Source organism: Aythya ferina (assembly GCF_964211825.1).
Source record: "Aythya ferina genome assembly, chromosome: W".
Taxonomy (NCBI): Eukaryota; Metazoa; Chordata; class Aves; order Anseriformes; family Anatidae; genus Aythya; species Aythya ferina.
The window spans coordinates 11,679,026-11,700,213 of NC_140313.1; the positions used below are offsets into that span (position 1 = coordinate 11,679,026).

At 48.4% G+C, this 21,188-nt stretch overlaps 1 protein-coding gene and 1 long non-coding RNA gene across 5 annotated transcripts in view; one reads left to right on the plus strand and one right to left on the minus strand.

Moving 5' to 3' along the window:
* Positions 1-21,188, minus strand: part of LOC311426402 — a 579,678-nt gene that overhangs the window by 511,206 nt on the left and 47,284 nt on the right. The window lies entirely within an intron of this gene.
* Positions 1-21,188, plus strand: part of LOC311426323 (secretory carrier-associated membrane protein 1-like) — a 145,490-nt gene that overhangs the window by 57,986 nt on the left and 66,316 nt on the right. For all 4 annotated transcript variants that reach the window (XM_084502756.1, XM_084502755.1, XM_084502757.1 and 1 more), the window contains one exon: positions 20,958-21,035. In XM_084502756.1, coding sequence (XP_084358882.1) covers positions 20,958-21,035 — 78 coding nt within the window. The remainder of the gene's footprint in view (positions 1-20,957; positions 21,036-21,188) is intronic.

Genomic DNA, 21,188 nt, shown 5'->3' on the forward strand with positions numbered 1-21,188 from the left:
ACATATCTAAAAAAACCCTTTTTATTTTCTCTCACAGACACAGCCAGCTTCAACTCTAGCTGTGCTTTGGCCACTCGAACTTTCTCCCTACAAACACGAACAGCATCCCTGTATTCTTTCCATGACGCCTGGCCCTCCTTCCAGTAGCGAAACACTCTCTGTTTCCGCCTAATCTCCATTAGAACATTCCTGGTTAGCCACGCCGGCCTCCTGCCCCGCCTGCCTGACTTGCGATATTTTGGAATTGCCTTATCTTGTGCTTCTAGGAGGCATCGCTTAAAGAGTGACCAGCACTGGTGGACATCGAGGCCTTCAAGAGCAGTTTCCCAGGGGACCTTACTGACTAGTTCCCTGAGCAGCCTGAAGTCCGCTTTCCCCATATCTAGGGATGAGGTTTTGGTGGCACTTTTCCTTCTGTCACCATAAATTTTGAACTCAACCACTTCATGGTCGCTATGACCGAGGCGGCCACCAATCACCACATCTCCCACCAGACCCTCTCTGTTTTCTAGCAACAGGTCTAGGAGGGCACCTTTCCTAGTTGGCTCCGTTAGCACCTGTACCAAGAAGTTATCATCTAGGTGCTTCATGAACCTCCTGGACTTGCTCGTGTCAGCCGTGTGGCACTCCCAGTTAACGTCCGGCAAGTTGAAGTCCCCCATAAGGACAAGGGGAGTTAATCTCGAGGCCTCTCTTAGTTCTGTAAAGAATAATTTATCGGTGCTATCATCCTGGCCAGGCGGTCTGTAATAGACTCCCACAACGACATCCCCTTTATTCGTTCGTCCCTTGATCCTTACCCAGAGGCTCTCAACTTTGCCATCGCCGACCTGAAGTTCCACACAGTCCAGCCCCTGCTTCACATACATCGCCAAAGGTACTATTCAAAGGTACTATTTTTTTTCCTTTTTTTTTATTTTTATTTTTTGTCTTTTTTTTCCTTTTTCTTCTCTTTTTTCTTTTTTAATTTATTTTTTCTTCTTTTTTCTTGTATCTTTTTTCCTCTTTTTTCTTTTTTTTTTCTTTTTTTTCTCTTTTATTTTTTTATTTATTTAACACATTTTTATTGAGAGTGCAGCACAGATACTTTCCCTGAAACAACTGAGCCTGTTCCTGCCATCGGCAGGAGGCAGAGAAACTGCGTGCATGAGGTGTGAGCAGGTGGATGACCTGGTCCGCATGGTGGCAGAGCTCAAGGAGGAGGTGGAGAGGTTGAGGGATATCAGGGAGTGTGAGCGGGAGATAGAATGGTGGAGTGACTCCCTGCAGAGTCTCAAGGAGAGGTACCGAGGTGAGACACCCCAAATGGGGGTGGACCCCCTGCCCTGTCGCCGTCAGGCAGAGGGAGGGGACCTGGGAGTTGAGGAGGAATGGAGACAGGTCCCTGCTCGACACCGCAGGCAATGCCCTCCCCTTCCGGCCCCACCTTCCCAGGTGCCCTTACACAACAGATTTGAGGTCCTGGAGCTTGAGAGACATGTGGGTGAGGAAGAGGTAGCAAGTGTACCCAGGAGGATGCCTAGGGCGAGGAAGTCGACTCCACGCCTCAGGAATGCCCCCTCCAGGACAAAAAGAAGGGTTATTGTTGTGGGAGACTCTCTTCTCAGGGGAACAGAGGGCCCTCACCCTACCCGTAGGGAAGTCTGCTGCCTCCCTGGGGCCAAGGTCAGGGATGTTGCCAAGATGCTTCCCAACCTGGTTCGCCCCTCTGACTATTATACTCTTTTGATAGTCCAGGCTGGCAGTGATGACGTTGAAGAGAGAAGCCTGAAGGCTATCAAATGAGACTTTAGGGGACTGGGACGGTTAGTGGATGGAGCAGGAGTACAGGTGGTATTTTCGTCTATCCCTACGGTGGCAGGGAGGGGTACAGAGAGGACATGGAAAGCCCACCTGATAAACACGTGGCTCAGAGGCTGGTGCCAACACAGAAATCTTAGGTTTTTTGGTCATGGGGAACTTTACTCGGCACCCGGCCTGATGACCGCAGACGGGTCCCTATCTTTTAGGGGAAAACGGATCCTGGGCCAGGAGCTGGCGGGGCTCATTGAGAGGGCTTTAAACTAGGTAAGAAGGGGGATGGGGCTGAAACAAGGATTGTTGGAGCTGTGCCAGGGGGAACAATGGCAAGGCCGGAGGATAAGGCAATGGCCCAGCTGAAGTGCATCTACACCAATGCACGCAGCATGGGTAATAAACAGGAGGAGCTGGAAGCCATCATGCGGCAGGCAGGCTATGACTTGGTTGCCATCACGGAGACGTGGTGGGACAACTCTAATGACTGGAGTGCTGCAATGTCTGGCTATAAGCTCTTCAGAAGGGACAGGCAGCACAGAAGGGGGTGTGGTGTGGCTCTCTATATTAGAGAATCTTTCGAGGTTGTAGAACTCGAGGCTGGGAATGACAAGGTCGAGTCCCTTTCGGTTAGGATCGGCGGGAAGGCCAACAAGGCTAGCGTCCTGGTCGGGGTCTGTTATAGATCGCCGAACCAGGATGAGGAGATGGATGAGGAGTTCTAAAGGCAGCTGGCAGAAGTTGCGAAATCTTCAGCGCTTGTTCTTGTGGGTGACTTCAACTTCCCTGAAATATCCTGGAAGCACAACACAGCCCAGAGAAAGCAGTCTAGGAGGTTTCTGGAGGGCGTAAAAGATAGCTTCCTGACGCAGCTGGTTAGTGAGCCTACCAGGGGAGGTGCCCCGCTAGACCTTCTCTTCACAAACAGAGAAGGACTGGTGGGAGATGTGGTTGTCGGGAGCTGTCTTGGGCAGAGTGACCATGAAATGGTGGAGTTCTCTATTCTTGGCGAGGCCAGGAAGGGGACCAGTAAAACCGCTGTATTGGACTTCCGGAGGGCTGACTTTGAGCTGCTCAGGACACTAGTTGGTAGAGTCCCTTGGGAGGCGTTTCTGAAGGGCAGAGGAGTCCAGGAAGTCTGGGCGCTCTTCAAGAGGGAAATCTTAATGGCGCAGGAACGGTCTGTCCCCACGTGCCCAAAGACGAGCTGGCGGGGAAGAAGACCGGCCTGGCTGAACAGAGAATTGTGGCTTGAGCTTAGGAGAAAAAAGAGGGTTTATAATCTTTGGAAAAGTGGGCAGGCCACTTGGGAGGACTATAAGGATGTTGCGAGGCTGTGCAGGGACAAAATTAGAAAGGCCAAAGCTCATCTGGCTACTGCCGTTAAAGATAACAAAAAATGTTTTTATAAATACATCAACACAAAAATGAGGACTAAGGAAAATCTCCATCCTTTACTGGATGCGGGGGGGAACTTAGTTACAAGAGATGAGGAAAAGGTGGAGGTGCTTAATGCCTTCTTTGCCTCAGTCTTTAGCGGCAATACCGGTTGTTCTCTGGATACCCAGTACCCTGAGCTGGTGGAAGGGGATGGGGAGCAGGATGTGGCCCTCACTATCCACGAAGAACTGGTTGGAGACCTGCTACGGCACTTGGATGTGCACAAATCGATGGGGCCGGATGGGATCCACCCAAGGATACTGAGAGAACTGGAAGAGGAGCTGGCCAAGCTGCTTTCCATCATTTATCAACAGTCCTGGCTATCGGGGGAGGTCCCAGTTGACTGGCAGCTAGCAAACGTGACGCCCATCTACAAGAAGGGCCGGAGGGCAGACCCGGGGAACTACAGACCTGTGAGTTTGACCTCAGTGCCAGGGAAGCTCATGGAGCAGATTATCTTGAGAGTCATCACGCAGCACTTGCAGGGCAAGCAGGCGATCAGGCCCAGTCAGCATGGGTTTATGAAAGGCAGGTCCTGCTTGACGAACCTGATCTCCTTCTATGACAAAGTGACGCGCTGGGTGGATGAGGGAAAGGCTGTGGATGTGGTCTACCTTGATTTCAGCAAGGCTTTTGACACCGTCTCCCACAGCATTCTCCTGAAGAAACTGGCTGCTCTTGGCTTGGACTGGAACACGCTTCGTTGGGTTAGAAACTGGCTGGATAGCCGGGCCCAAAGAGTCGTGGTAAATGGAGTCAAATCCAGTTGGAGGCCAGTCACTAGTGGCGTCCCCCAGGGCTCGGTGCTGGGGCCGGTCCTCTTTAATATCTTCATCGATGATCTGGATGAGGGCATTGAGTGCACCCTCAGTAAGTTTGCAGATGACACCAAGTTAGGTGCATGTGTTGATCTGCTTGAGGGTAGGAAGGCTCTGCAGGAGGATCTGGATAGGCTGCACCGATGGGCTGAGGTCAACTGCATGAAGTTCAACAAGGCCAAGTGCCGGGTTCTCCACCTGGGGCGCAATAACCCCAAGCAGAGCTACAGGCTGGGAGATGAATGGTTGGAGAGCTGCCAGGCAGAGAAGGACCTGGGAGTGATGGTTGATAGTTGGCTGAATATGAGCCAGCAGTGTGCTCAGGTGGCCAAGAAGGCCAACAGCATCCTGGCTTGCATAAGAAACAGTGTGGCCAGCAGGGCTAGGGAGGTGATCGTCCCCCTGTACTCGGCTCTGGTGAGGCCGCACCTCCAGAACTGTGTTCACTTTTGGGCCCCTCACTACAAGAAGGACATCAAGGTGCTTGAGCGAGTCCAGAGAAGGGCGACGAAGCTGGTGAGAGGTCTGGAGAACAAGTCCTATGAGGAGCGGCTGAGGGAGCTGGGCTTGTTCAGCCTGGAGAAAAGGAAGCTCAGGGGCGACCTTATTGCTCTCTACAGGTACCTTAAAGGAGGCTGTAGCGAGGTGGGGGTTGGTCTGTTCTCCCACGTGCCTGGTGACAGGACAAGGGGGAATGGGCTAAAGTTGCGCCAGGGAAGGTTTAGGTTGGATATTAGGAAGAACTTCTTTACTGAAAGGGTTGTTAGACATTGGAACAGGCTGCCCAGGGAAGTGGTAGATTCACCATCCCTGGAAGTCTTTAAAAGACGTTTAGATGTAGAGCTTAGGGATATGGTTTAGTGGAGGATTTGTTAGTGTTAGGTCAGTGGTTGGACTCGATGATCTTGAGGTCTCTTCCAACCTAGAAAGTCTGTGATTCTGTGATTCTGTAATTGCTTCAAAACATTTATGAACATAATTTGTCAAATGTATGCTAACAAATTTACTTAAATACATACATTTAAAGAAAACCTAAAAACCAAACATTTAACATCCTAAGACATTCACAATGAAATTTCGCCATCATTTATGGTTTTTATCTCTAACACAAGAGGATACAAGTCTGAAAATCTGCATATATTAAGCTATCACAGAGCACAGAAAATATATGAAGAAGTTATCACGGATTTGGGGTAGGAGGTTTAAAGAAATCAATCTTTCGGCAGTATCGTAGAATAAATGGCACAGAAACTATAGTAATGCTGAGTTGAACTGGGGCAAACAATTTGTGAATAGCATATGCCAACAGAAATGTGCCTGTACCAGCAGCCCTTTTAGTTTGTAGTGATGATTCACTGAAACCAAGTTTGAAGAGAACTGCAGTCATATCCACACCACTTGACACAGCCAGGTAGGAGATTCCTAGAGATACTGATGAAATTCCAACGTGGAATGAAACCCCTACAGCACCACATTCTTTGAAAACTTTTTTCAGCTGCTGGGATTTATTGAGTTTCTTGTTTTCACTGCTGAGATCTGTGGCTGCCCTTTCAGGGGATCCACCCACATCCTTGGCCGAGCTGCCGGCGGTAGCCCGCAGCGCCAGCAGAGGGGCCGGCGGGCTGAGGTGGGGGCGCGAGGGGGGCGGCCCGGGGGGGTGGTGAGCAGCAGCGGCGGCAGCGGCGGGCGGCGGCGAGCGGGGGGGCGCTCAAACCTGAGAAACACAGCAGCCGGCGGCGGGGCAGGTGCGCGAGTGCTCGGAGGTGACAGCGGGGGTGCAGGTGGCGCTGGACCCTGCGTTAGCATTGCATTTCGACCATTGGGTCGCACCTGCACCGGGAAAGCCATTCCAACCGGATCCCCATCCTTTAGCGTTTCCCAGCACACTTGCTCCCATCGTTCCCGCGGGTCGAAAGCTCGGGCCCCCAGGGAGACAAGGTGGGAACCGAGGGGGTCAGCGGGGAGGGGCTCTGCGGTGGCGGTCCGTGGCCCTCTTCCTTGTCATCCCCCAGGTCTATCAACTTGCACTGCTCTGGTGACCTTGCAGGCTCTGATCTCGGTTCAGCTGCTGTTATTGCCTGGGCAGCAGTGTTCTCTACTTCCTTTTCTGCCTGCCACGATCTTAAAGTCTCAGTCGCCAGCCACCACAGTCATCACCTCAGCAGCATTAGTATCCCCACTGGACACTGCTTCCTACGCGCTGTCCACGTCCCCAAATCTGTCATACAATTGGTTAGAGACCCTCAGACGCGCCTTGACCTAGCCAGCAATTGGGCACTGCCCAAAGCTCATCTTTAACACTGTAGCCAATTTACTTTATCTCAACCTTGCTCAAGTTTTTGTTTCTACTGTTTGTTTCCTCATTATCCCTAATTCAGGGACGTGTGAAACAGCGCGAAGCCACCTGCAAATTCCTTTCCCACACTATTCCAGGGAGACTTTACCCTCATGGCTTTCTTGATTGCAGCACAGGTCTCACACTCATGGGTAACCTGTGTAACGGCCTCAGCGGTCAGGTCCACCCCTCGATCACAAGCCCATCTGTATGTGGCATCCCTCCCTAGATGTCCTAATATTTCATGGTCTTATCAAGCTACAAGCTGCTCACCCCTACATCCCCAGTCTAGGTCCACCTGAGCTACTTCAATTTTCAAAGCTCGATCCACTTTGTCATTGTTCTGATGTTCTTCAGTAGCGCGACTCTTGGGCATGTGGGCATCTACATGACATACATGACATACAGCCAGGTTTTCTACCCGGGCGTCAATAGCTTGCCACAGGGTAGCAGCCCAGATAGGTTTACCTCTTCGCTACCAGTTGCTCTGTTTCCATTGCCGCAGCCACCCCCACAGAGTAATTGCCACCATCCATGAGTCATTGTAGAGATACAGTACTGGCCATTTTTCTCTTTCAGCAATTTCTAGGGCCGGTTGTATGGCTTTCACTTCTGCATACTGACTCGACTCACCTCCCCCTTCCATGGCCTCCACAACTCGTTGTGTGGGACTCCACACGGCAGCTTTCCATTTCCGATGGCTCCCTACCACACAGCATGGTTTGGTCAGTAAACAACACATACTGATTTCTGTCTTCTGGCAACTCATTATATGGTGGTGCCTCTTCAGCACAGGTTACCTCTTCTGTCAGCACTCCAAAATCTCTGCCCTCCGGCCAGTCCATAATCTCTTCCAGGATTCATGGTCGGTTGGATTTCCCCATTCGAGCCCACTGTTTAATTAACGCTATCCACTTACTCCACATAGAATGAGTCACATGGTGTGTAGTGGGGATTTTCCCTTTGAACATCCAATGTAACACAGGTAGCTGTGGGGCCAAGAGGAGTTGTGCTTCTGTACCCACAACTTCTAAAGCGGCTCGAACACCCTCATATGCCGTGAGTATTTCTTTTTCAGTTGGGGTGTAATTGGCTTCTGATCCTCGATAGCCCAGGCTCCAGAATCCCAGAGGTCGACCTCGAGTTTCTCCTGGGGTCTTCTGCCAGAGGCTCCAGGTGAGGCCATGCTCCCCAGCTGCAGGGTTCAGTATGTTAGGCACAGCTGGTCTGGTACGGACAGGCCCAAGGGCTACTGCACGAGCTATTTCTTGTTTGATTTGTTCAAAGGCCTGTTGCTCGGGGCCCCACTCAAAAGAGTTCCTCTTTCGAGTCACTCGATACAGAGGACTCACAAGCTGACTATAGCCTGGAACATGCATTCTCCAGAATCCCACAAGGCCTAGGAAAGCTTGCGTTTCTTTTTTGCCAGTTGGCGGAGACATAACCATTATTTTCGTGATCAAATTCATCGGAATGTCGTGACGTCCATCCTGACATTTTATCCCCAAGAACTGGATTTCCTGTGCAGGTCCCTTGACCTTATTCTGTTTAATGGCAAAACCAGCTTTCAGGAGAATTTGGATTATTTTCTTCCCTTTCTCAAAAACTTCTGCTGTGTTACCACATACGATGGTATCATCGATGTACTGCAGGTGTTCAGGAGCGTCCCCCTGTTCCAGTGTTGTCTCGATCAGTCCATGGCAAATTATAGGGCTCTGTTTCCACCCCTGGGGCAGTCAATTCCAGGTGTACTGAATACCACTCGAAGTGAAAGCAAACTGTAGCCTGCATGCTGCCACCAAAGGGATGGAGAAAAATGCATCAGCAATATCGATTTTAGCATACCACTTAGCTGCCTTTTACTCTAGTTCATACTGGAGTTCTAGCATGTTCGGCACTGCAGTACTCAGTGATGTGACTTCATTCAGGCCTCGATAGTCCACCGGTAGCCTCCACTCACCATTAGACTTTCGCACTGGCCACATGGGACTACTAAAGGGTGAGCTAGTCTTGCTGATCACTCCTTGGCTCTCCAGATGATGAACTAACTCATGGATAGGAATCAGGGAGTCTTGGTTGGTGCGATATTGCCACCGGTGCACAGTTGTAGTCGCAATTGGCACTTGCTGTTCTTCAATCCTCAGCAATCCTACAGCAGAAGGGTCTTGTGAGAGACCAGGCAGGGTAGACAGCTGCTTAATCTTCTCTGTGTTCAAGGCAGCTATGCCAAAAGCCCACCAGTACCCTTTTGGATCCTTGAAGTACCCTTTCTTGAGGTAGTCTATGCCGAGGATGCACGGAGCCTCTGGGCCAGTCACGATGGGGTGCTTTTGCCACTCATTCCCAGTTAGACTCACTTCAGCTTCCAATACAGTTAGCTCTTGGGATCCCCCTGTCACTCCAGAGATACAGGTGAGTTCTGTCCCTTGGTAGCCTCATGGCATTAAGGCACACTGTGCGCCTGTGTCCACTGAAGCTTTATATTTCTGCGGTTCCGGTGTGCCAGGCCGTCGAATCCACACAGTCCAGTAAATCCGTTTGTCCCTCTCCTCTACCTGGCCAGAGGCAGGGCCCCACTGGCCCTGGTTGGAGCATCTGTCAATTAATTCTTCCAAATGTGAAGCAGAGGTCTCTTCATCAGGGTCAGGAGTAATACTAGCCCTTCTACTGCCTCTGGGGGACTGCCCAATGGAAACTGGGGCAGCAATACTCCTAGGGGCCTCTTTTCTTGCTGCTGTATCTTTCCACAGTTCACTTACCCCAGGAGCTAGGGCTAAGGTCGGTGCACCCTCCCACTTCCTCATATCTTCCCCATAGTCATGTAAATAAAACCACAAGGTACCCTGTGGTGTGTATCCCGGATTCTCCCTTGCTTGAGGTGGAGAATTCTGGCACTTAATGGCTGAAAGATTCTTCCATCTAGGTGAGGAGGAAGTTATGTGTTCTTCTAACCGTTGGGACAGTCTTTCCAAGGCTAAAATGCAAGCCTGTACTGGGGCAGAGAGATTTTCTTCATATTTATGAAGCTGGTTGGACACAGTATCCACTGTTGGCCCCATCTCCTCATCCCAATGCATTGCTGCCAGTGTGCTGGCATGTGATGAAGGTGCAGCCCGTACAAACTTCCGCCACATGGATGTTGTGCATTGGACTTCATCGGGGTCTTTGGGTGTCTGGGCATTGTCCAAATCACTATAAATCATCTCCAGCACAGCTAATTCCCGCAGATGCTGGAGACCTTTCTCCATAGTGGCCCACTTGCCTACTTGATATACAATATCTTCCTTCTTGGGATACCTTTCTTTCACAGCTGCCAGGAGTCACCTCCAGAGGCTGAGAACCTGTGCTCCTCTCCCAAATACTCTGTCAATGACCCTTTCTCTAGAGAGGGATCCCAGCTGCTTGGCTTCACTGCCTTCTAATTGTTGGCTATTGGCCCCAGCATCCCAGAATTGAAGCAGCCAGGTGAGGATGTGTTCACCTGGGCGCCGACCATAATCCTTTCGTATTTCTCACAACTCACTCAAGGATAGAGATCGAGTGGATTCTGATTCCTTTATGATTTCCATCTCTTCTCCCTGATGTTGTTGTGATGCTGCTACTTTAGAGGTGCCTGCCTTTTCCTCTTCTCCCTCCTTCTTAGGAGAGGCTTCTTCCCTTACTAAACGAGCTTACTTCCATTTCCATTGTTTTGTCTTGACTGTAGGGGCAACTGATACCATAGATGGTTGGTCCTCTGGGGTGGTCACAGTGTGTGCTATCTTGTCATCAAATTCAGAAACTTCCCTATCCCCTTGAGGGTGCTGGGCAGTGTTAATTGACATTTGATAGGTGTAAGCCAGACCTCAGCAGAGTGCAGCAAGCTGGTGGAGTTCTCTGGTATTGCCAGGGTCAGGGCATACGTCTTTCAAACATTCTACCAGTTTTTTTGGATTTTGCACTTGTTCAGGGGTGAAGTTAAGTACCATCGGAGGAGAAAACCGTGACAGGTACCCAGGTACCTACCTATATCCCCCCACACACCTTGCCACCCATAACTACTTGGTGCAGGTTCTTGGATGATATTCTTAATAAATTTTTTGACCTTAGGGAGGAAGACAAACACTAGAACTAGGAGGATAACATCCGACCAAGGGTATCCAAAATACTCAAAGGCTGCTGCAATTAGCCCAGAGGGAGAGAAGAAGAAGGCACCACCCCTGATATTATTCACAAATTGACTGCTAGGGGAGAAAAAGAAGGCGGTGTAATTCTTAATATTTCCAAAAAGATAATCTCCAGGAGACCAGAATGATAACAATGCAGGGCCCAAGTACCAGACGAAACTGAAGGCCAGCATGTTGCAGCACAGCATGATAAAGAAACCAAACACAGTTGGCTTCAACACAGTTTGGCTTCAACACGTTCTCCAATCAGATATAGAGGAAAAAAGAGAACAGAGAATGGACTACATACATCAAAGTCACATAGAAAAATATTAACAGCAAACTGAACATTGTGACTAGCAAGTATGTTAGTTGTAAATACTTTAATCAATTCTACCGTTATCTCAACCCTCGAGCCTCATGTTGGGCACCAAAAAGTACTGTAGTTGTTTTACTCGTGTGGGCAGCTGAGCTCCACCACAACCGCTCTCTCACTCCCCCCCCCCTCCTCAAAGAGGAAGGGGGAGAAAATACAACACAAAGAGCTTGAGGTTTGAGATGAGAATAATTTAATTAAAGGGAAAGGGAATGGGGAGAAAAAGAAACAAAAGAAACAACAAGGCTGTGCGGAAGCACAGAGAGAAAGGAAAAAAAAAGTTATTCTCTACTTCCCATCAACGAGCGATATTCGGCCATGTCCTGGGAAGCAGGGCCTCAAAATGCATAGCGGTTGTTCAGGAGGACAGCCCCCTCCCCCACAAGAGATCCCCTTTTTATTGCTGAGTGTGACATCAGGCGTTATGGAATATCCCTTTGGTTGGTGTAGATCAGCTGCCCAGGCAATGTCCCCTCCCCATCACTTGCCCACCCCCAGCCTGCTGGCTCTTGGGGTCTTGGAAGGAGTCCTGATGCTGTGCCAGCACTATGCAGCAATAGACACAACAATTTTGTAGCACAATGAGGTTGCCTCTTAGCCTTCTTTTCTCCAGACTGTATGTGAAATGTGTTCATCTGATTCGTGTCAACATGGAACAATGCTAGGGCCGCATGATGAAATGTGACCTTCTGTCTTACATACCCATGTATAACCACAAGTCTAAGAGAATCAGAGAGGTAAATGTATATAGTTCTTGTATCTTGCAAAAGAATGGTCTAGCAGTTTGTGTCAATAGAGGGTTTGAAGGGTAAACCTTGAAACTCGGGTCTCGGGGATAAGAGAACAAAGAAGTTTCCAAAACTGCTGACTTTTGCATGGGACAATTCTCTGATATCTGGGATAAGAGAACAAAGGGGTTTCAAAATAACTGCTAACTATCACATGAGGCACTGCACAGGTCTCTGATATCCGGCTAAGAGATGAGCAAATAAGGAGAAGGGGGGAAGATGAAGAACGACCGAAAGGCAAAGCCTGGAAGGAAGGCTATGAGCCTTCCTTCATGAGCGACCCCCCAGAGGGACCACTGGAGACCGATAGGCATGCGTCCGTGGGATGGTTTGGATCCCGGGAAACTAATTATAATAACCCTGCCTTTTCCAAAAAGTGGTGTGGAATATGTATTAGCCTAGGAGCATAAAAGCCAGCCACCTGATGTAATAGGTGTGCGTCTTGGTGGAGCAGAGACTCCCGGCACACCCAGCGCTGTTTGCTTACCTCTATTAGTTTAATAAATTGTAAAACTTTGATTGCAATCCTATTTGGGACTCAGCCTTTTATTACAATTGGGGGCTCGTTCAGGAGGGCTTTGGTTTCTGAATTTTGATTTGATCTAGGATAGGCACCCCACCATTTGGTGGCTCCTGTTCGAGTCAGGTCAGGACACCATCAGAACCTGAATAAAGGCAAGCAAAGATTTTTTTTTTTTTTTTTATGAGCTCCCTTGCTGGCTGCAGCACTATATTTTGCCCGTAATTCTGCATGCAAAGATCCGAACGAAGATGACAGAGTTGTAAGTATTTAAGGCGTATACCGTTCGGTTGGGTGGGATTTGGTTGCCTGTGTGTGTAAGACTGTGACTGGGACGGAACTCAGTTCCGAAGCAAGTGTGGAGGTCTTCTAACCGCGGTTCCAATCTCCCGCAAGGGACTTGGCCGGTGAAGGACCGAAGCAATTCCTATAGGATTCGTGGGTGGGTGAGAGGTCCTAAACCCCCTGCAAGACACTCTTACTAAGGTAACCAAGGGCTGTGGGAATTGCCATAGTAAAATTCCTAGATAGGTCAGAGAAAATCGAAGACCAGGGACCAGGGACCAGAAGAAAGGGAGCAAATTACCAGACATACCACCAGAAAGTCCATTAGGAATAATGATTAGAAATTGGAGCGATAGGGGCCCCAGAGAAGGAAAGAGTAAATTAAATATGGTCCAGTATTGTATGATAGAATGACCAAAAGAACCCTTAAGACCCCATGTATTTTAGCCGATATTTGGGTCCATGGAGGGCTGTGTCTGTCAGGCTTTGAACATTCCTGTTAATAGTAGAATACCTGTGGATCCAGAAGAGAGCAAGTATGTTGCACCTGAAACATGGAATTAGAAATCAGAAAGCGATTAAGAATTAATATGTGCTACATTTGCAACGTACTGTGCCTGTGCTGCACTTAGACCTCTAGATAACAGGAGCCCCTCAGATCCCAAGAACCAGATCAAAACAACCTTATGGCCCAGATTGTGACCAAGGGCTCAGAGAGCATGCACAAAGAGATGAGGTGAAAAGTTCAACCCTGATGAAGACATCTTACTTCATACCCACAACCCTCAGAGGCCACCACCACAAGGCACCGCACAAGTGCAGACAAGGAATTTATGGAAATGACCTCTTGTAGCTAATTTTAATACTAAGCGGGGACAGGTTATGCATATGCATAGGTGTACTGGGAAGCTTCATGCATATGTAACTCTTTACTGCATATAACCAAAGCAAGTTGCCAAGTTAGGCGTGCACGACTTTGGTGGGACTACCCCCCCGTGCTGCCCAGCACTGAATAAACATACCTACTTTACAATCTTACTGATTGTGGAGTCAGCTTTCTGTGAGTCATGTTGGCGAACCAGGCAGGAGACACTCTGCTCGGCTGTGGGATTGGCGCCCCTAGGTGCACCCTGAGTATTTTGCTTGGAGGGGACTCCACTCTTAGCTGCTCACCACAGGAGCAGACAAAGACCTCCTGAAGCTGCGGACAAGCAGTATGTTTTACAGTACAGGAAAATCCTGTAAGTCATACGCGTGTCCAGGGCAGCTGGTAAATCATGCAGAGACGTCTGGCGTGTAGCATAGTCCTCGTAAGGGAAGAGGGTACCCTACAGGATGACCGATAGAGCGGTCAAGGGGGATTTGCTGACCGATAGAGCAGCCGCTAGTGATCTTGGGAGCAGATCGAGCAAATCCGAGGTTACCGCTGCATCCCAGTTTTGGGAGCCAGGACGGACCTGCTAATGACTGTATAAGAAGCAGGAGAAGGGTAAGCAGGCCTCTCACAATTGTGACAAGGTTACCTGGGTAATATTTTCAGCTGCTGGAGGGATACTAACTGGAGTGTTAATAATTGTATGTCTTATTCTTAAATGTCCAGGTATTTTGTGTTGAAAGTATTTGTGTAAGGGTATGGGTTTGAAACAAAGTGGAATAAGTCACTCCACGAAGAACACAGTCAGAGACAATACTTATTTGGTTGGTTATCGTTCTAAATAATATTCTTGTGGTATGAATGAAATGTGCCAGAGGCCTCTCTGTGTGATTGTGTGATTGTGCTGTGTGAGTGAGACGCAACATCACTGTGAAGCGAGTGTGGAGTTCCAATCCGTGGTTCCGTATTCTCCATGAGGGGAGTGGGCCGGAGACGAATGAAGCGCATGACAGATCAAAAGGAAGTGCTGTTTTATCCAAGAGTTGACTAGTGGTGACCAATATATGGGCCTGGCAGTGTATCTTGTGATCCTACTGTTACTCTTAAATGCTTTGAGTGTGTGATATATGGCATAATAATTAGTGTCAAGAAAATGGTTGAAATTAATAAAGAAGGGGGAGATGTGGGAGTGTGGCCATGGGGGTCGGCAAGCCCCATGGTTGATGATCAGACTCTTAACGATGAGGCCATCAGGAATGTAAAAGTGTTTAGAGGGAACAAAGAAGGATTCAGGAGATGCCATGCAGTCTTGGGTTGCTTGTTCTCCAGCCATTAAGGCATGGAAGTTTCTGGGTATTTACTGTTGTTATATGCAAAGTTGTTTGACCAATGAAAAGTTGTTTTGAAAAGAACCGCTGTGGGGAGAAGGGTATAAGAGGGGATCCTGTCCTCAAGAAGAAAAAAAGGCAACACGATGAAGTTATGTCATTGTTATAAATGAAGTCTCAACTCAATCTGAATTTAGTAATATTCATAAAAGAATATTTATAAAAGGAATAAAAGCTATAAAAGGTATAAAAGCTATCAAAGGTATAAAAGGCAAGTAAACATTGCTGGGTGTGCAGGGAGTCTACGCTCCACCAACACGCACACACAAACATCAAACATTCTAAATATATAGAATATTGCTTTACATACTAAACGCGAGTATGGCTATACATATGTACAATCAGAAAAGGTAACAAACAATCCTTTATTTTCCATGACTTAACAGTCATTTTCCATTCCTTTTCTTGACTACAAACAAGTCTCCATTTTCCCTTCCATTTGAACAATACGTCTCGCTTTAAGTTGTCAAGCAACTCGGTCTTCAGGCCTTATGTATCCCGTTCTGCCTGGATCGAAGAAAAGCATATCCATCTCCTTTTCAAGGCCAATAGGCCTAGGTCAAAAGGCACGTTCGGGTCAATAGGGGGCATAACAGCAAAATCCTTCAATGGCTGTAGCAGCAGAGGGGCCGATGGCGTAGCAGTCGGATCAGTAAAGGAGCCTGCAGCTCCCTCACTGTCTGGAAAACGACATGTTTCTGACTGTGGTCCCACAGGGCTCTTTAAGGCCTCAGAGACTGCTCGCCAGGTGCCGAGCAATCCCACTGCAACCTTGTCGGTTTTAGTTGCAGAGTCCCACACCTTGACCTCAGTTTGGTCCCATATTTCAGGCTCATAAACTGTCCAATTGTTAATAAAGAGAATAAGCTGTAAGGTTACCAGGACAGTCTTTGTTCCTAAGGACGTATGATTCCCCATAATGCACAACTGCTTACCAGCGAGAGGCAGTTGTGTGCACAGGTCCGCTTCTCTCAGCTCGAGCTTCTCTCCAGCTCCAGTGCGCCTATTTCCAGTGACTTTCAGTACAAGCTTCTCTGAGCAGATTGCTGAGTTTGGCCGAACCTATCTTCATGAGGCAATCAAAGTGCCTGTTCCCGTCCTGGTCTCCATTCTGCCAGCCTGTTCCTCTTCACTCCTTTTTCCTGCTTCTTTATTGATGTAACTTCATCATGTTGCCTTTTTTATCTTGAGGGCAGGCTCCCCTCTTATACCCTTCTCTCCACAGCAGTTCTTTTCAAAACAACTTTTCATTGGTCAAACAACTTTGAATGTAACAACAACAGAAAACACTTGGCAACTTCCATGCCCTAATGGCTGGAGAACAAGAGAACCAGCTGGAGAACAAGAAACCGGAGACTGCATGGAGTCTCCTGAATCACCCTTCTTTGTTCCCTCTAACCTCTTTTATATTCCTGATGGCCTCGTCGTTGAGAGTCTAATGCTATCTCAACCATGGGGCTTTCCAACCCCCATGGACACATTCCCAAATCTCCCCCTTCTTTATTAATATCAACTATTTTCTCGACACGAATTACCACTCCATATATAACGCCTGGAATCCTCAAAGAGGTTCCAAATCCCTGGCTGAATCCCTGGAAGCTTCAAATAAGTTCCGAATCTCTGGAACCCTTAAAGAGGTTCCGAATCGCTGGCTGTGCCTGTGTCTAGAGGTGTCTTGCAAGTGGTTAACCCACCCACGAATTCTTAGCTTCAGAACTAAATTCCGTCTCAGTTACACCCTTACATACAGTCACACAATCGAATTCCACCCAACCAAACGGTATCTTCGTTCGGGTCTTTGCGCGCAGAATTACAGGTCACAAAAGAAGACCTCTTGGTTTCTTACTTGCCTCTTATGTTCGAAATCTTGTTGGACTCTAACACTGCTATCGGCAAGGGCCACTCCCTTTACCGGTCACAGATCCAAAGTCCAAGAAGATCACGTCGGGGTCACCAATTTGTTATAAATGAGGTCTCAACTCAATCGGAATTTTGTAATATTTATCTTGCTTTAAGGCTTTTGCTGTTATGCCCCCTGGTGACCTGGACGTGCCTTTTGACCCAGGCCCTATTGGCCTTGAAAAGGAGATGGATATGTTTTTCTTCATTCTGGGAAGAATAGGATACATAAGGCCCGAAGGCTGAGTTGCTTGACAACTTAAAGCAAGACATATTGTTCCCACAACTAGCCCTGGAATTCTCTGGTGTTTGTAATCAGGAAAATGAATGGAAAAAGGAAACTGTTAAGTCATGGAAGATAAGGGAGCACTTCAACAAGGATTACCAATTCCAACTATGCTCCCCCAGACACGGACCTTAATAGTGATAGACTTAAAGGATTGTTTGTTCTGATTGTACATATGTATAGGCGTACATATGTATGGGCGTACTCGTGTTTAGTATGTAAAAGCAATGTTCTGTATATTTAGAAAGTTTGATGTTCGTGTGTGTGTGTTGGTAGAGCATAGACTCCCTGCGCACCCAGCACTGTTTACTTGCCTTTTATAAATATTACTAAATTCAGATTGAGTTGAGACTTCATTTATAACATTCTTCTACAGTGGGCATTTCTTCATTCTCCCAGTCCTGGCCTTTGCCTTGTGTGACTTGGGTGGTGTGGCTAGAGCACTTGTTGGTGAAGACTGAGGCTGTTTATGAAAACATTGAAGAGGACCAGTCCTAAAATGGAGCCCTGGGGAACTCCACTAGTGACTGGCTGCCAGCCTGATATAACCCTTTGAGCCAGACCTGTCATCTAATTGTTCACCCACTGTATTATGTATTAATCTAGCTGCATGCTAAACATTTTGTGCAGGAGGAAATGAGCTTGGCAAAGGAAGCAAAGAATAACAGGGAGGGATTCTATAGGTAAATTGCTCAGAAAAGAAAAGCCAAGGAGAGTGCACCCCCTCTGGTGGATGGGAAGGGTGAACTGGTAACTACAGACATGGAGAAGGCTGAGGTACTCAACAACTTCTTTGCTTCAGTCTTCACTGACAGTTAGGCTTCCCAAGTCTTTCATTTCCCTGAACCCGTAGATGGAGGCTGGGGGAGTGTGGTGGTTTTACTCAGGTGGGCAGCCGAGCTCCACCACAACCACTCTCTCACTCCCCCTCTCCTCAAAGAGGAAGGGGGAGAAAATACAACACAGAGAACTTGAGGTTTGAGATGAGAAAGGTTTAATTAAAGGGAAAGGGAATGGGGAGGAAAAACAGAAACAAAAGAAACAATCAGTCCACGCGGAAGCACAGAGAGAGAGAAAAAAAAAATATTCTCTACTTCCCATCTGTAGTGGGTTTACGTGGCAAGGTTTTGGTAGCAGGGGGCCATAGGGGTGGTTTCTGTGAGAAAGATCTAGAAGCTGCCCCATGTTTGGGAAGGGCCCCATTGTTTTCCAGAGCTGAGCCAATAAGCGATGTTGTTTTGCGCCTCTGTGAGAACATATTTAAGACAGGGAAAAAAACGCTGCGCCACACAGCAGCCGGGAGAGTCAAGGGAGTGAGAAAGCCTTGCAGGTGTCAAGGTCAGTGTAGAAGGAGGGGGAGAGGTGCTCCAGGCGCCGGAGCAGAAGTCCCCTGCGGCCTGTGGTGAGGACCATGGTGAAGCAGGATGTCCCCCTGCAGCCCATGGAGTACCACGGTGGAGCAGGGTTCCATGCTGCAGCCCGTGGAGGAGACCACGGTGGAGCAGGTGGCCCTGCACTGACGGAGGCTGCCGCCTGTGGAAGACCCCTGCCAGAGAAGATTCCGGGCCGGACCTGTAGCCCGTGGAGAGGAGACCACGCAGGAGCAGGTGACCTAGCAGGAGCTGCTGCCTGTGGGGGAGCCAGGTTGGAGCAGTTTTCTCCTGAGGGATGGACCCCGTGGTATGGACCCTTATCTGGAGCAGTTCTGGAAGAGCTGCTGCCTGTGGGAAGCCCACGCCGGATCAGTTCATCAAGGACTGCATCCCGTGGGTGGGACCCCACAGCACAGGGGACGAGAGTGACCGAGAAGGAGCGGCAGAGAAGAAGTGCTGTAGACTGACCATAACCCCCATTCCCCCGTTCCCCTGCGCTGCTCGGGGGGAGGAGGTAGAAGAGGGTGGATGGGGGGGAAGGTGCTTTTGTTTTTTTTTTTTTCCTTTGTTTTCTCACTTCTCTAGCTTGTTAGTAATAGGCAATAAATCTTACTATCTCCTTATGCCGAGTCTGTTTTGCCCGTTACAATAATTATTGTGTGATTTTCTCGTCCTTATCTCAACCCTTGAGCCCTTTTCACATATTTTCTCCCCATTCCTCTTTGAGGAGGGGGAGTGAGAGAGCGGCTGTGGTGGAGCTCGGCTGCCCACTCGAGTGGAACCACGACACCATCAACGAGCGGTGTTCGGCCAATTCCTGGGAAGCAGGGCCTCAAAATGCATAGTGGTTGTTCAGGAGGAACAGCCCCCTTCCCCATGAGAGCCCCCCTTTTTATTGCTGAGTGTGACATCATGTGTTATGGAATATCCCTTTGGTTGGTTTAGGTCAGCTGCCCTGGCAATATGCCTTCCCCATCACTTGCCCACCCCCAGTCTGCTGGCTCTTGGGGTCTTGGAAGGAGTCCTGATGCTGTGCCAGCACTATGCAGCAATAGACGCAACACTGGAGTGATATCAGTGCTGTTCCAGCTACGAGTGCAGAGTACAGCACTGTGCGGGCTGCTGCAGGGAAAAGGTGACTCCAGCTCAGACCAACACAGGGAGCAAAGTCCCACCCACTGTAAGAGAAGAGCAGGTTCGAGACCACCTGATGAACCTAAACACATACAAGTCTATGGGCCCTGATGACATGCATCCCAGGGTCCTGAAGGAAGTCCATAGTGGCTGGAAAAAGCGAAACTTTGCTCCCATTTTTAAAAAGGGTAGAAAGGAGGACCAGGGAAACTACAGACTGGTGAGCCTCACCTATGTATCAATGACATAGACAGTTGGATCAAGTGCACCCTCAGCAGATTTGCAGATGACATGAAGTTGAGTAGTGTGGTTGATAGAAGAGAAGGAAGGGATGCCAGCCCTACTAACTACTGTGCAGAAATCCTTTTTCCCTCCTCTGAGAAAGGTACATCTCATCAGCCTCTGTGAGAAGAGTCTATGTTTGATAAGGGCCAGTTTCAGCCAGCTACAAAGGGACCTGCTGCTGCCCAGAGCCAAGCCAATAAGCAATGTTGTTTGTGTCTATGTGAGCTCATATTTAAGAAAGGGAAAAAAAATGTTGTGCAACAGCAGCTGGGAGAGTAATGAGCGGGAAACAGCCCTGCAGACAACAAGGTCAGTGAACAAGGAGGGAGAGGAGGTACAGCCCATGGTGTACCATGGTGGAACAGATTTCCACGCTGCAGCCCATGGAAAGCCCCTGCTGGAGCAGACTCCAGTCTGGACCTGTAGCCTGTGGAGAGGAGCCCATGCTGGAGCAGGTGATCTGGCAGGAGCTGTTGCCTGTGGGGGACCCATGTTGGAGTAGTTTGGTCCTGACAGATGGAGCCTGCGGTATGGACCGGTATTTGGAGCAGTTCTTGAAGAGCTTCCCCCTTCCTGGGGGAAGCCCACGTAAGACCAGTTTGGGAAAGACTGCATCCTGTGGGAGAGGCTCCATCCTGGAGCAGGGGAAGAGAGTGACCGTGAAGGAGCAGTAGAGACTAAGTGTTATGAACTGACCATAACCCACATTCCCTGCTCTGCTCAGGGGGAGGACATAGAAGAGGGTAGATGGGGGGAAAGTGTTTTTAGTTTTTTTTTTTTCTTGTCTCTCTGTGCTCTAGCTTGTTAGTAATAGGTAATAAATTTCATTAATCTTCCTATGCTGAGTCTGTTTTGTCCATGATGATAATTGTTGAATGATCTCCCTGTCCTTATCCCAACCCTTGAGCCCTTTGTATCATATTTTCTCCCGCTTTCCCTTTGAGGAGGGGGAGTGAGAGAGTGGTTGTGGTGCAGCTCAGCTGCCCAGATAAGTAAAACCACCACAGTAGACCATTCCACGGTCAAGAAACTGGTGTCAATTCTGCCATTGACACCAGCCTTGGAGCCACGTATTGATCCCTTTTTTTTTTTTTTATCAATTTCCTTTCAATATTGTACCCTTGTATTCGAAGGATAGAGGAAAGTAAGCGTTGATTTGTTGCTTCTATACATGTGCATACATTTACAGAACTGTTTTTTTTTTTTTTTTTTTCTAGGATCCTTCTGTTACACAAGTGACAAGAAATGTTCTTCCAGGACTAGATGAGTACAATCCATTCTCTGATTCAAGAATAGTAAGCACATTTATTTCTTAAGTATGCTGTTAATCTTTTTAGGTGTGGGGTATTGTTTTCAGAGGTTGGGACTGATGTTGTAAAATACGTGAAGGGTTAGCTAAAAAGGCTAGATAATCCCATAAAGTATTTGGAGGATGCAGTGGGTAGGTT